The 15,058-nt window shown below is 59.4% G+C and overlaps 1 protein-coding gene across 30 annotated transcripts in view; it reads left to right on the top strand.

Annotated features, from left to right (window-relative positions):
• The window catches only part of NRXN2 (neurexin 2), a 108,756-nt gene that overhangs the window by 54,867 nt on the left and 38,831 nt on the right, over positions 1 to 15,058 (top strand). For 12 of the 30 annotated variants that reach the window (XM_070457587.1, XM_070457588.1, XM_070457590.1 and 9 more), the window contains 8 exons: positions 500 to 886; positions 1,046 to 1,249; positions 7,081 to 7,107; positions 8,784 to 8,903; positions 9,242 to 9,623; positions 10,253 to 10,443; positions 12,285 to 12,458; positions 12,831 to 12,950. In XM_070457587.1, coding sequence (XP_070313688.1) covers positions 500 to 886; positions 1,046 to 1,249; positions 7,081 to 7,107; positions 8,784 to 8,903; positions 9,242 to 9,623; positions 10,253 to 10,443; positions 12,285 to 12,458; positions 12,831 to 12,950 — 1,605 coding nt within the window. Of the gene's footprint in view, positions 1 to 499; positions 887 to 1,045; positions 1,250 to 7,080; positions 7,110 to 8,776; positions 8,904 to 9,241; positions 9,624 to 10,252; positions 10,444 to 12,284; positions 12,459 to 12,830; positions 12,951 to 15,058 lie in introns of all 30 variants that reach the window. The other 18 variants (XM_070457589.1, XM_070457583.1, XM_070457580.1 and 15 more) reach the window with 2 other exon arrangements.

The following is a 15,058-nucleotide window of genomic DNA, read 5'->3' as shown; positions in this document are numbered from 1 at the left end:
CAAACCCATGACTCCTGCATTGGTAGGCAGGTTCTTTTTTTTTTTTTTTGGTAGGCAGGTTCTTTACCACTAGCACCACCTGGGAAGCCAAAGTGTCTGGTACACAGTCATAAAAGCCCAATAAATGTTAGCGGGGGAAACTCTTTGGATTCAAGTCTTTCAGCCTCCTTGGGGACCTCTGCCTCTGACTCCTGGTCTGAGGGGCTGGCTAGGGGAAGGACATGTCAATGATCCAGCCCTTTGGGGGCATGTCCACTTCTGGTACATTCTCTGAGGACTTGCTCAGGTGGGAAGAAGGTGTCTGGACCGAGGCCCATCGCACACTGCCGCTGGGCTCCAGCGGCTCACACGGGTTCCTGAACTTGGGGGCTTCGTTAAGCAATGTCTGCAGCCCAGGGCTCCCGGGGTGTGAGGGCAGGGCATCCTTTTTTCTCCCGGGACGTCTCTCGGTCCTGCCGTCTCCACTGAGGCTCACACTCTCCCTCCATCCGATCCGCAGGCTCCATCTCGGTGAACAGCCGCAGCACTCCGTTCTTGGCCACCGGAGAGAGTGAGATCCTGGACCTGGAGAGCGAGCTGTACCTGGGCGGTCTCCCTGAAGGCGGGCGGGTGGACTTGCCCCTGCCCCCGGAGGTGTGGACCGCAGCGCTGCGGGCTGGCTACGTGGGCTGCGTGCGGGACCTCTTCATAGACGGGCGGAGCCGAGATCTCCGGAGCCTGGCCGAGGCGCAGGGGGCTGTGGGCGTGGCCCCTTTCTGCTCCCGGGAGACGCTGAAGCAGTGTGCCTCTGCTCCCTGCCGCAACGGGGGCGCCTGCCGGGAGGGCTGGAACCGCTTCGTCTGTGACTGCATCGGGACCGGCTTCCTGGGGCGGGTCTGTGAGAGAGGTGAGGCTGGTCTGCACGCCTGTGCCCCTGCCCGTCCCCGTGCCCTATCGAGGACCATCCCTGGGCCTGCCAGCCCTGTATTGATTCTCTTGGTCTTCTCTCTCCCTTCTCTGGCCCCTGCCTGTTCCCCCCTTTTCCCTCCCCCGACTCCTGGGGCAGAGGCTACGGTCCTGAGCTACGACGGCTCCATGTACATGAAGATCATGCTGCCGAACGCCATGCACACGGAGGCGGAGGACGTGTCCCTGCGCTTCATGTCCCAGCGGGCTTACGGGCTCATGATGGCCACCACCTCCAGGGAGTCTGCGGACACCCTGCGCCTGGAGCTGGACGGGGGCCAGATGAAGCTCACTGTCAACCTCGGTAACCGCTCTGCCCGTGCCCCCGCCCCTTCCTCGACCCTGCCTCTCACCCACACCCCCTCTGTCTGGAGAAGCTTGGTGGTGGCACCAGTGAGAGAAGAGCGGTGGGAGGTGCCAGCCCGGGTCTGAGCCCCGCCCCCTGCAAGAACTTCCTCCCAGAGTAGTGTAGGTAGATTCCTCGCGCTCTGCAGAACCGTGGGGAGGGGACCAGACTGTGTCTGGGGTGTGATAGTCACCCTCCCAGGGCACTCCTGGGGCTTGGAGGCGTCTGTTCGGCGCACACACGTAAGGAGGTCGCTCATGCCTGGCTGTCAGCTCATCGACTTGCTCATATCTTAGTTCATTCATTCGCGAAGCAGACGCCTACTGGTGTTCAGCCCGGCTCCCTGCCTAGGCAGATCCAGAGACAGAAGGACCCGGCCCCCCACACAGCCGCCCTCCTCTGCTCTGAATTTAAAGAGCCATGTCTGTGTGTCTGTGTGTGTGCGTGTGCAAGCGTGTGTGCATGTAGGTGCACAAGGGGACCCATCGGGGCATATCATCTTCCCCGTGTCTGCTTTCACGTGAGTCCCCATGGCTACCCGGATTTTATAGACTGGGAATGCCATATACTGACCTATCCAGCATCACAAACCTAGTGATGGTCAGGGAGGACCCGGACTCAAACCCAGGCCATCTGCTGAGGTTCAGTGCTTCCTCTGTTTCTAACAGAGCTGGTGGGTGGAGAAGTATCAAGACCCTTGTCACCTGATGGCTTGATGCCTCTGCCCCGCCCAGAGAAGGCGTGGCTCCACTTCACCTGGCCGTCCCTGGGGCATCCATGTGGGCAGTACCACGAGGCCTATCGGATGCGCTGTGGCTTCAGCAGTGTTAGAAGGAAAAAGCAAGGCCACTCATTCAGCTGTCACTTATGGGCCACTTCTTAGTGCCAATGTATTCTGAACCTGGGTGACAGTAGTGACCCCAGGACCCCAAGGCGAGGTCCCAGCATCATGGAGCTTTCAGTCAGGGCAACCTTGGCAGCTAGAGGTCCTAAGCTGCTCAGGCTGGGTCACATTTGTCCCTTTCAGACTAGCCTCTGGGCATATGGAGGTGGAGCACCGATGGGCCTGTCACGTGGGAAGACTCGGGCCTCTGGGGTGGCTTGTGTTCTGGATCTGGAGGAGAAGTTAGGCTCCTCTGAGCAGATTAGAATCCTCAGCTGGGGAGAACACAGAGCCCTGAGCTTAAAATATTCACCTGGAGTCTCATCCTAACATTAGTCTCCAGGGCATTTTGGGGACAGACTGTGGCCTTTTGGGGACCCATTCCCTCGCTAACAAATTTACACTGTGTCCTTTCCCCTTTGGGCCACCTGACCTTTGTGCTCCTAGGACAAAGAGTGAGGCAGGGGCCTTGGAGGTGGGGAACTTTAGGGTTTCCTGAAGCTCTGTTTCTAACCACGATCACAGCCTACAGAGTGGGTGGTGGGTGACAGGGGAAAGCAGGATGGGAGACACCCTTTGCCAGCATCCCACAGGCCTGTACAGAGTCCCCTGGCACCCCTGAGAGGGTCAAAGGAGGAAGACACCAGCCCAGGACACCATGAGTGGCCCTGTGCTTCTCAGACTGTCCAGGTCGATGTACCCAGGGTCTGTGTACCCAGGGTCAGGTACCCTTTGCCCTGGAACATGTGTGTTCCCTGTGTGGCTCTATAGTTGGGGACAGTGCAGGGGACATCTGGGGCTTCCACTTGCAGGGAAGGCAGATGCTTCTTCTTCCACTTGGACTGTCTTAGTTCCCTGCGAAGAAGCACGGGGCCCTTGAGATGAGACAGGAGGCAGCAGCCTTGGCCAGGACAGTGCCCTCGGGTGGGTCCTGGGGATGTTTCACCCTCAGCCCTCTCTCCTTCTTGTGGACAGAGGACTGTCTGTGCCACATACATCCTTAGAAGTTAAGGGACAAGGTGGCTAGCAGGACAGTGCTCCCACCCACCTCTCACTCTCTGCTGTGCCCACCTCCATCCACAGAGATGCTGTCTCTAGCAGCTCATGATGAGCTGTGACCAAACGCTTGGTACAGTCACAGCTGTCCACAAATACCAAGTGATGGGCATACAAGGAGGTGTGTGGCTGTTGTGTGAACCACACAGACACACAGGTGGTCCACTCTCTGCCACCAAGCCTGCAGCTATGATGGGAAGAATACTGGGCTGGGGACCAGAAGATCTGGGTTCTAGTCCTGGTCTCCTTGACTGCTGGATAAGTCATATCCCCCTCTCTAAGCCTCTGTTTCTTTGTCTGTAAAATGGGGATAAGAATTCTCACTCCTTTCTGTGGTTGTTTTGAGGCTTAAGTAGAAGTGTGGAAGTGACAACATTATATGATGCAAGGCACACACATAGAGACTGACTCAGCCGAGGGAAGGGAAATCATACTGGGATAGGGACCATTATGATTAGAGCCAGACCCGGGACTCGCCTCCACATCCCTTGACCCTGTCTGGCACCACCTCAGGAGCCCCATCCTGATCCCCAGCCTGCTTGCTACCCTGAGGGCCTGGCAGTCTTGGTCTGTGGCCTCGTGGTCTCATCTCATCGGCAGGGAAGCCAGGTCCCCACAGGCAGCTCGTCAGATGCTCACTGGGTTAACGCAGACTCGGTCCTGAAGAGAGTGGAGCTGGTGACCACGTGGTGGGAGGAGGCGCTTAGAGCCAGTCTCAGGTGCCTGGGTGTTTGCTGGGCCGGAGAGGGCCGGGAGGCCTGAGGCTGCTGCCCCTGTCCAGGCAGAGAGCCTCAGAAGCCGATCGTGCCTTCTGCCCAGGCCTCCACCACGTCTGCCGACCCTGAGCCAGTTCCTGGAGCTCGGCTGTCTACGGGCCCTGAACAGGGTGGTTGGTCTCTGTTCCCAGAGTCCCTGATGCGTCACCCTGTTCCAGCATGATCTGGGTTCCTGGGTTCCTTCTACCTTGGGCATGGCCTCTGTGGCTAGCACCCAGCATGGCCTGCCTCTTGTCACCCCCCTGGGGTTGCCTTTCCCCGCTATGTGCCTGTCGGCACAGCCAGTGAGGCTGACACAAAGGGCAAATTGTAACTGAAGAATCTCCAAGCTGGAGGGGCCCTTAGAAGTCACCTCCTTCAGCCCGCCCCTGTGTGTGCATCCGCCGTGCCTCCCCCCACTGACGGGAGGCTCTCCACCTCTGTTCAGATGACTTCTGTGTCAAGAGCACCCCACCTCTGAGACGGCCGTTCTCATCACTGGGTCATTCTTCCCAGCTAGCAACAAACTCTTCTGAAATCCCCACCTGTGAATTTAGTTCTGCCGTCTCCAGCTGTACAGAGCAAGTCTGACTCTCGCTGGTGTTGTAAGCCAGGCTTAATGCACATTACATTCCAAAGCCTGTTAATCTCTGAGACCATGGGGCGGTGCCTTGTTCCCACAGGGTGGTACCTTGTTTCCACGGGGCTCTTTTAAGAGGCTCTTGAGCTCCTTTGGCGGCTGAGCTGCTGGGCTGATGGCTCTGAACAAGGGCTATGCCCAGGGCATGCTGCCACTCTGCAGTGTCACCTCCAAGATTCCAGCCAATGGGCTCCTGAGGCTCCTTGCAGGGAGCTCCGGCCCCCTCTCCCCCACTTCCCGATTCACAGGGTGTGGATGGGGGAGCAGGTGGGATGCAGAAAGCAGAGCCTGGCTTCTTTTCTGGAGTTCCTTTCCATGCAGATGACTTTTTCCCACCTGTCTTATCACACATTCATACCATCACCCTGGTCTCCAGGCCCAGCCAGGGCCTTGGTGGGTGCACGCCGATCACTTCTGTCCATTTGCAGAACTTGAGGCGCAGGTTTCTAGTTAGTTACCAGGGTAGCAGTTAAATCTCCCTGAGCTGTGCTCTGGGAGGCGCGGCCACCAGAGGGCGGTCTCTCCCACTTACCCGCAGTTGCTGGCTTTGGGATGGTGCTGGCTGCCTCCTGGATGCTCATCTTCAAGGGGAGTTTGCTCCCCTCCAATCCCACTGGAGGGGCGCTCCTGGGGGTGGGGTCACTTCAAGGGTGGTCATGGAGCTAACACCTCTTCTCTGGACAGACGGAACCCCCTTCCTGGAGCCCCCATGCTCGGGAGGGGCAGAACTATGCTCCTCCCTAGGCCTTTTCTCCAAAAGGGGATCGGCCTGCCCTCCCAGCTCCCTTTTTTCTTTTTTGGACCCTTCATTGGTGAAGACTCTGCTGGCCCTGAGAGAGCCCCCGTGACCTGAGTCCAGGCCTGGCACCCCGCCCTCACCCCGACATCCTCCCCTTCCCCCTTCTGTCCAGCTCCCCCTTTCTTCCTCTTTCCTCTCTTCCTCTCTTCTCTACCCTTTCCACCTCCTTCCTCTCCCTGTGACTTGCCCCGGATCTGCCCCTTGACCTCCTTCTGCCCCTCCCTTGGTGCCAGGCTGTGGCTTCAGGTCCCGGCTGCTCCCCCCACTCTTCTGCTGTGGTTGACGACGCGTGTGGGGCTCAGCCGTACTGCCCGCGGAGCCCATGCCCCCAGAGCCAGGGGGGAATCTACCTCCACTGCAGGAACCTTCAGGGGCTTAGCGGGATGCCAGGTGACCCCACCCCACTTTGCCTTCTGGGCCTTGGGGTTATGGGCAGAGCCTGTTCCAGAAGGAGACAGAGGATGGCCGGATACACTGTTGTTAAGAGAGGCCTGGAAAGTGCCCTTCCCTGAGAGGGAGGGCTGGCCCATTGGACACTTGGTTCTTGTTTCCAGGTCAGGGTGGTTTTGTTCAAGCCCCTTAGCTCACAGGGAGGGGAGCTGGGGCTGGGACAGAAGAGAATTGCCCACAGTCACTTGATAAGATTAGGACCCAGCGTTTTGCCTCCCTCTGCCCCCTGCTGTCTGGGTCTGATGGAGCAGGACAGGCATCCGAAGACCCTGTCACAGGACTCTAGTGCTCTGTGTCCTCGTGAGGCTGGTGAACTCACGTCTTGTGGGTAATGCGCCCCACTAGAGGCGTGGCCAGAGGCCCCAGGGCTCTGGGCTGCAGGTCCATGTAGACAAACGTGCTTTCTGAGTACCCGGGGCCCTCTGAGCCTGGACTTGGAGGACAACAAGTTACCTCCCTTGGTGGGGAGGGGCAGGAGGCTCTGCCGAGGGTGGCTGCTTGTCCCTGGAGACCTCAGAAGTCACACTGGGGGCCTCAGTGTCCTCATGTGTGAACCTCTGGCCCTTGCCTAGGAAAAGGGAATAATACTAATTCCTGTTCAGGGTGAAGAGAACCCTGGTCCCCAGGGACAGCCTGGTACCCTCCAGGTTAGGAAGGGTAGCAAGAAGGTTCCTGTAGGGGTGGTGCTAGCCCCCTGGGGCTTTGGGAGGTGTATGGCTGCGGGAAGGGGGCCCTGGGGCAGGCCTCTCCATTTAGCTCGGAGCCCAGGGTACACGGGGATGTGTGACAGCCTGGGCTCTGAGCAGGGGGGTTGTCCCAGAGCAGGGGGAGCAGGGGCTCTGGCCCTCAGAGATGTGGGTTGGTCAAGCCCTCTGCCCCCAGTGACCCCCTGTACGACTGGGATTCCCAAGGTGCCCATCTCCCTCAGACGGGAGAGGCCCGGGCTTCTCCAAGAAGGGAGATGGCAGACTTCTTCCCATCACCCGGTTGCCCTGCCTCCCAGTTTGGGGGAAGGAGGGGGAGGGGCCGACTGAGGAAGGGGAGAAGGCACCTGAGCACGCGTGGTCCCCGGAAAGTGGCCCTGGGGGGAACCCCTGCCTGCAGACAACCCTCCCTATGAAGGATGTAAAAAAAAAAAAAAACACAAAAAACTTGTTCTGCCTTTTTGTCTCCCCTCCCCCTCTGCCCGCCCCATGGCCCCCCCAGACTGCCTGCGCGTCGGCTGCGCACCCAGTAAGTGGCTTCCCTCTTCTTCTGCAGAGCCCCCGGGGGCCTGGGATTCTGGACACTGGGGTTGGGGAGGGGTGCGGGGCAGGGGAGGAGACGGCGTCGTCGCCGGCTTGTGCGGGGCTTAGGCGTGGGTGTGGAGGGGTGGGGCCGGTGTGCTTGTGGAGGGCAGAACGAGCCAAACGAAGATGAAGCAGGGGGAGTCGGCGGAGGTCTGGGGTCAGCATGTTCACTGAGACTAGGACTAGGAAGGGCCAGAAACTTCAGTTCTCCTCCAATCCTCTGGAGGGTACAGCAAAGGCTTGGGGTGGCACCTACCGCAGGAGGGCAGGAAGGAGCCGAAGCGGGGCTGGGCTATCCCGCTGTACCTCCGAAGGTGGCCACAAGGGGGAGGTCGAGGCACGCGGGAGAGAAGATGAGGGTTGGAGGTGAGTGGAGGTGAGCCCGGAGGTTCAGCCCTCCACAGCCCCTGTTTGGGGTGCGGGGGGCGGGGGTGAGATTCTGCCAAACGGGGGCGCTCTCGGAGGTGACAGTGAGGCTCTCAGCAGGGGTGAGATGGAGAGCGGGTGTGGACATTTCTGAGCTCCCAGTATGCCTGGGTTCAACCCTTGCCCTGAGGTCAAGTAAGAGAGCCCAGGAACGCGGCAGCCACAGGCAGAAAGAGTGTACTTAGCTCGGCTCTGTGTGTATTTGGACAGGTGTGCGCATGCGTGGTAAGCCCTGCCCTGCTGGTGAGAGCACTGGGGTGGGGATGGGGGGGCGCCCAGGAGGAACCTTGGGGGGGTGCCGCAAATGGCCTGCAGCACCGTTCTAAAGCTAAACGTTTTTAGTTTTGGAAGAGGTTCATCCAGGTCTGGAATAAATGGCCGTAATTCCTAAAAAAGACATTCCACTCTCTGGCCACGCTGGCCGTGCTGTGTATGTGATTGTGTGTCCGGGTGTGTGGAATTAACCAGGAGTGTGCAGAAAAGCCACACTGGGTCCCTCTAGATCAGGGATCCCCAACCTCTGTGCCACGGACCGGTGCCTCCTGTCAGATCCATGGTGGCATTAGATTAGAAATAAAGTGCCCAATTAATGTAATTCACTTGAATCATCCCCAAATCATCCTCCACCCGTCCTGGTCTGGGGAGAAATTGTCTTCCATGAAGCCGGTCCCTGGTGCCCAAATATTGAGGACCGCTGCTCTAGATGGGGGAGCTGTGTGTGTGTGTGTGGAGTGCTCATGGACAGCCGTGAGGCTGTGGGTGCACATGCGCATTTGGGTGCGTGGTAAGGCTCTTGAAAGTTTGAGGCCTATGTCTATAGGCTGGGAATTCAGCTGCTGGCTACACATTGACACTAAAGGTCCTGAGGAGAGGTGGGCTGTGTATGCTGGTTGTAGGTGTGAATCTCCAGGTGCAGGGCCTTAGGGCACAACTGCGAAGGCACCACACCATTCATTCACACCGCGTTCTTTTCCAGTGCCACCCTGGGAAGTTGCACCAAGTGTGGCGATATGTTTATGACTGTGTGTCTGCATTTATGACTGGGTGTGTGAAGGCTCTGTATGTATGTAGGGGGTGGTGTACCTGTGTGCATGGGTGTGTGCAGGGGTGAGGCTGTGTGCCAGGGGTGGTACTTGAAGCAGCCACATGAGGGCAGGAGGAGGTGCTGGGTTGACTCCCCCCTCGGTGCCACAGGTAAAGGCCCCGAGACGCTCTTTGCGGGGCACAAGCTCAATGACAATGAATGGCACACAGTGAGGGTGGTGCGACGGGGCAAGAGCCTGCAGCTGTCGGTGGACAACGTGACTGTGGAGGGTAGGTAGTCTGCAGCCCTGTTCTTGGTGACCCCTGCCTGGGTGCCATTTCTCCCTTAGGGGTGGCATGTCATGGGCTCCTGGACCCCAGGGGCCGTTTCGACTCCCCGAAGGCAGTATTGCCCTGCAAGCCTGTTGGCCCAAAGAGTCCCACAACTCCCCCAGACCCAGGTGCGGTGTGTGCTGCCAGCGCCTACCTGTGGGGGGTTTGCTGATGTCCTTCCCACGTGGCCCTTGAGTGGAGGGGAGGCTCCTGGGGACCCAAGACCCAGCCCCAGGAATGATCCTACCGTCTGGGCCCCAAGCCGTGTCCCCGTCTCTGTCTCCTGTGCTGAGTAGGACAGATGGCAGGGGCCCACACGCGGCTGGAGTTCCACAACATTGAGACGGGCATCATGACGGAGCGGCGCTTCATCTCTGTGGTGCCGTCCAACTTCATCGGGCACCTGAGCGGGCTGGTGTTCAACGGCCAGCCCTACATGGACCAGTGCAAGGACGGGGACATCACCTACTGTGAGCTCAATGCTCGTTTTGGCCTGCGTGCCATCGTGGCCGATCCCGTCACCTTCAAGAGTCGCAGCAGCTACCTGGCGCTTGCCACACTCCAAGCTTATGCCTCCATGCACCTCTTCTTCCAATTCAAGACCACGGCCCCCGACGGGCTCCTCCTGTTCAACTCAGGCAATGGCAACGACTTCATCGTCATCGAGCTGGTCAAGGGGTGAGGTGCTGGGCTCTGCACCGCTGTCAAGGACGTGGTCCCCCCTGTCCCCGCCATGACCAAGAGGCAGCTCCCTCAGCCACTGGCTGAGATATCCAGTCCCCACAGACCGCAGGTCAGGATTCAGGTCCCCCTGCCACCAGCCAAGATGGAGAAGCAGCACCCTCTCTTCCACCCTGGTCATCCCCCAATTACTTCCTTGCCAGGGGTTTCTCAGTCATATCTGTGCTCCATTCACTGTCCTGGCTCAGGCCATCTGGCCCTACTACAGGCAGAAGGCAGGGCTGGGTCCCTGTGACCTCTCTGGCCTAAGAGGCCCCCACCCCAGAGCAGCTTTGTCCCTGCCCAGAGGACCCTACTGCCTCCACAAAGGTATGCCTCCACCCACTTCTCTTCGGAGCCTGTCCCAGGAGCCAAGTCCTCTGCGGCCTCTCTCCCCACATCCCCCATGATGGGACCTCACACCTGAGCGCTCCTGTTGTTGGTTTGGGTTCTTCCACTCAGGTCTCCCCTCCGCCCCTTCCTCCTACAGCTTCCAGCCCCACCCCCAGCCCGCAGCTGTAGCTCCTCCTTACCCCGCCTTCCCAGCCCCCACCTTGACCCAGTGTCTCCTCCCTACTGTGGGGCAGGTACATCCACTACGTGTTTGACCTGGGGAATGGCCCGTCCTTGATGAAGGGGAACTCAGACAAACCAGTCAATGACAACCAGTGGCACAACGTGGTGGTGTCCAGGGACCCGGGCAACGTGCACACGCTCAAGATTGACTCCCGCACTGTCACGCAGCACTCCAATGGCGCCCGAAACCTCGATCTCAAAGGTGGGGCCTGGGGCCTCTGCAGGAGGCCTGGCCCTAGCCCAGATACCCCTTGGCCCCGGCAAGATCACCCCCCGCCTGGGATGCTCTTTCTCTTGCGTGATTCTGTCCCGCCCCTGCCCACGGTTTCCCTCACTCTTTGCCATTTTCCAGTGTTTCCAGCCTGACATCTTCCTATCAAAGTTCTGCTCAACTCCCCTGCGAGGCTGCCTCTCAACACTGAAAGCCTGCCTGCAGGATGTGTCTCATGGGGAGCTTGGTGGCCTCACTCTAGAGCTAGGAGTAGGCAGCCGGGCCTTCTGAAGACCTCTTGGCCCTCCAGGGTTGAGAAGTCGGCTGTGCTGGGGGCTAGAGAGAGAACAGAGTCCCCGCTGGGCTGGGAGGGGGAGCTGTGATGAGGGGAGAGGAAGGAGGAACAGTCTCCGGGTCCCCACGTGCTGCCCTGGTCGTATTCCTTGGGCACTGGTTTGGACCCAGGCCTCCCTGATGTGGGTCCAGCATCATATGGGGGTCCTCCATTACCCGGGGCTTCTTCAGTAGTTAGCAGGCCACCACTGCCTGCCCCTAGAATAGTGGTGGGTCAGAGAGGAGAGAAGAGGGGGATGAGTTTAGAGACCCAGGGAGTTGGAACAACAGGAGTGAGGACGAGGCCTGTGGCTTCTCCAGAGCCCCCTGGGCAATGTGAGCCTCCCTCACGCACCCAGAGCGGCCCCCCAGTCCCTTAGGGAGCCCGGGTGTCACTCTGACTGTCCGAGCGTGGGGAGGGTTCCTGGAGGCTGGAATCTACCCTCCTCTTGAGGAGGCAGCAGTGGAAGCTCCAAGAAGCTATGTGGTTTGCCTGCGGTCACAGAGTGAGTGGGCCCCGGAGTTGGAGCCAGAAGCTTGGTCAGATCCTGCGCCAGTGCTCAGATACTCACTTGTGTACGGCTCGTGGCGACCCTTTGGGATTGTAGCACTCCAGGCTCCTCTGTCCATGGGGTTTTTCAGACAAGAATACTGGAGTGGGTTGCCATTTCCTCCTTCAGGAGAGCTTCCCCATCTAGGGATCGAACCTGCATCCTGTGGGTCTTCTGTGTGGCAGGCAGGTTCTTTACCACTGAACCATGGAGGAAGCCCCTAGAACGGATGGCATAGTGCTGACAATTCTCCCTGCTGCCAGAAGGGGGCGATGTGTCTCAAGTAATTCACAGTGGCAGGAAACCCAGGGGTGGTCTGGGCCGGGCTTGGTTTGCACTGAGTTGCCGGCAGGGGCAGCAGGGTTGACCCATCATGTCTTGCTGGAGCTCTGCCGTGGGCCACCCAGGACTTCCAGGGAGTTGAGGTCCCTGCGGCCAGGCAGTGATGTGGAGGACCAGTGTCCCTGAGGAGGACTTCTTGCCCGTGTCACCCAGAACCCCCAGTCTAAGCCCTAGCTGTTGGAAGGTGCCAGGCTTAGAACCCCCAGCAGACAACCCAGAGTTGGGAGAGCCTGGCAGAGGCCTGAAGGAGTTCTGGGGATGGGAGACTTCGGAAGGGAGGGAGCGAGGGTGGAAGGGACCAGGCTGCACTGCTATGAAAGGCCCTGATTACCGGCCGGAACTGGCATCAGATGTGTGGGAGAGAGCATGGAGCAGGTTCCTCCAGCTGCTTCCCTCTCCCCTCCCCGGGCATCTGGGCTTCTCTGGGAGGGGAGCAGACAGATGGCGAAGCGGAGAAGGAAGAAGGAAGGGTGGGGGTGGGCATCTGCCCCTCAGAGAGGAAGCTGGAGTCCGGATGAGACCGTGTGGGGCTACGGGACCCGACACTGGGAGGGACCTGGGGATCCAGGGACCAGGATCTGAGCTCTGACCCCACTCCCTTTGCAGGGGAGCTGTACATTGGCGGTCTGAGCAAGAGCATGTTCAACAACCTGCCCAAGCTTGTGGCCTCTCGGGATGGCTTCCAGGGCTGCCTGGCCTCGGTGGACCTCAACGGGCGCCTCCCTGACCTCATCGCTGACGCCCTGCACCGCATCGGGCAGGTGGAGAGGGGCTGTGATGGTGAGTGTGGGCGCGGGAGTTAGGTGTGACCCTGCGGGGTGCAGGGGGACAGCTATAGAGGCAGACCGGGGATCCGGGGGGCCTTCCTCTCAGGCCTCGATGGAGCCTGCTGCCGCTGCACTGGGACAGTGTATGGGGAGAGTCAGAGATCACTTGCCCTCCCTGCTGCCTCCTGCCCCAACCCCTTATCACAGTTCCAGACCAAGACCAGCTGTCATTGAGCTCCCCGACTCCCACCCCCATGAGTTCTTGGCCCTTCCTGCCTGGCAGAACTGAGGGAGGGCTTCTGGCCTGGTCCCGAAGCTTCCGTAACTCCTGGGGCGGGAGGGGGCTTGGCTGAGCGGGGGTGTTCCCTCCTCCTGCCTCTTCCAGGCCCCAGCACCACCTGCACCGAAGAGTCTTGTGCCAACCAGGGCGTCTGCTTGCAGCAGTGGGACGGCTTCACCTGCGACTGCACCATGACGTCCTATGGAGGCCCCGTCTGCAACGACCGTGAGTGCAAGACTGGGAGGGCTGGGGTGCTGGGGGGAGGCCCTGGGAGGAGGGGGGTCTCTCAGAGCCATGCTGCTTGCTTCCTTCTCATCCCTTCTTGTCATGAGTGAGACGGAGGGGAGCTACTGGCTGCTGTCACCTCCTGGAGTCCCCTCTCAGGCCTTTGCAGGACTCCTGATGTCTGTGTCAGGGGTGATGGTTGCTAGACAGCCTGTCCTCTTCCTTCTGAGCTGGTGGGACACTGCTCCCCTAACCCCTTGCCAAAGACGTGTCAGCCTCTGTCACTGTCCCGACGTTGGCCGTGGTCTCACGTGTCGTAGGCTGTCGCACAGGGCCGGTGGGGGGGTTGCTGACCTGTACCCCCTTGCCCCTGGTGTCCTTGAAGTGTGCAGTGGAAACCCATTATTTCCTGCCTAGAATAGGCCTATACCCCCAGAAGACAGGCTCAGGAGACACCCAGGAGGCCAGGCCTCCAGACAGCTGGCTTCCCTGGAGGCCAGCCATGGTGTCGTGCCCAGTTTCCCACCCAGCTGCAGGGTGTCCCTTGGATCCACAAGGACACTCCCTCGTGTCCTCGCCTGGTTCTTCTCCTCCCTGGCTGGGCATCTGCTGCCAACTTGCATATTGTTTGAGGCCCCTTCCCAGAGAGGGTGGCTTCAGCAGCGGTTTCCAGTCCCTCGTGGTTGGTGGCCAGCAGCTGGTTAGAGCTTGGCTGAGGGAGGGCAGTGGGACAGGAATGAGGGAGAGATAACCTCCTGCTTGAGGGGGGAGGGCTGGGCAGCATGTGGCCTCTTTAGGTGTCACCTGAATGGTCTTCCTTGGGGGTAGCTGGGCTGAGAGACCAGGGACGTGACGCGCCAGCTGCCTGAAAAAAAAACACATGTGCACACACGCTATAAATGGCTTCTTCACTTTGCAAACATGGACACTGAGGTCTGGAGGAGTCGGTGGATTTCCAGAGTGAATAGCAGATCTGGGCTGAGAACAGGGGTCCGTGCCTTTGCCTCCATGCCACACTATGGAACCTTAGTCATCGGGCAGAGTTCTGAGTTTCTTCAGGGAAACCAGGGAAATCCCGTTTCTGGGATTGGGCTCTTGGGCGGGTCTTGATTTTTCCTTCTTTGTAAGAATGCCCCCTCCATTTCCATGAGTGCTTTCCTGGTGTTCTGAGGCAGGCCCATCCCTGGGTACCTCCACATCCTGTCCGGTCCTGCAGGATTCTTCCTGTCCAGCCTGCCACTCGCTGTACCTGCCAAAGCCCGCAGACGCCGGCCAGCTCAGGGGCGCTCCAGTCCTGGCTGTCGGGGAACAAGGACGGGGCTGGGGCCAGGCCTCTTCCTCTCCAGCTCATTCCCGCTTTGTGCAGGCGATCTGGGGATGGTGGTAACTTTGCTGTTTAATAGTAACTATCCCTACTGACTGTTTCGTGTTTCACGGCTTACAAAGTCCTTTTAATTTGTCCTCAGAGAAGACAGTAAGATGGAGACCAGCCATCTGATTTAGCTGCTGAGGACACTGAGGCCTCAGTGACAGGCACATCCTTGCCCTTAATCACAGGGCGCTGGGGGTGGGGTGCGGCTGGAACCTAGGTGTTCTTAAGGTTTAGTCCCGGGGTGGTGGTGGTGGAGGTGGAGGCGGTGCCCACGGATGGTAGGCATTTCCTGCCATGGCCGAGGGGGTCAGGATGGAGAAGAGCGCTGCCCCTCATCACTACTGCACTCCCACATGATGGAGCCTTTTGGGAGGGAGCGGAGAGATGGATGAGGGTTTGGGAGTCAAACCATCTTTCAGCAGGGGTGGGAAGAGAGATTGGAACAACTTCCCTGGGTTGCAGGCAGGTGGGCGGCAGGGAGAGTTGGGGCTGGGGAACAGGGGCCTCTTGGGAAGTGTGACTGTCCCCGAGCGCTGGTCTGTGTGTCTGGTGGCAGAGCCCGAGCAGAGCCTTGGAAGTAAAGACAAGGTGGGTGCAATCTGGGAACTTCTGAGCACTGGCCCTGGGGGTACCTCTGAGATCTCAACCCCTTTTCTCTTGAAGTTGTGCCTCCTCCTGATACTCCAGGCTTGGCTGTTTGATGCTCGTGCTGTCTCTATGACGGGGCTCCACTGAT

This window comes from Odocoileus virginianus, chromosome 28 (genome assembly GCF_023699985.2).
Source record: "Odocoileus virginianus isolate 20LAN1187 ecotype Illinois chromosome 28, Ovbor_1.2, whole genome shotgun sequence".
In the NCBI taxonomy this organism is placed as follows: domain Eukaryota; kingdom Metazoa; phylum Chordata; class Mammalia; order Artiodactyla; family Cervidae; genus Odocoileus; species Odocoileus virginianus.
The sequence above is the reverse complement of the archived record's forward strand: the minus strand, read 5'-3'. Positions and strand labels throughout refer to the sequence as shown.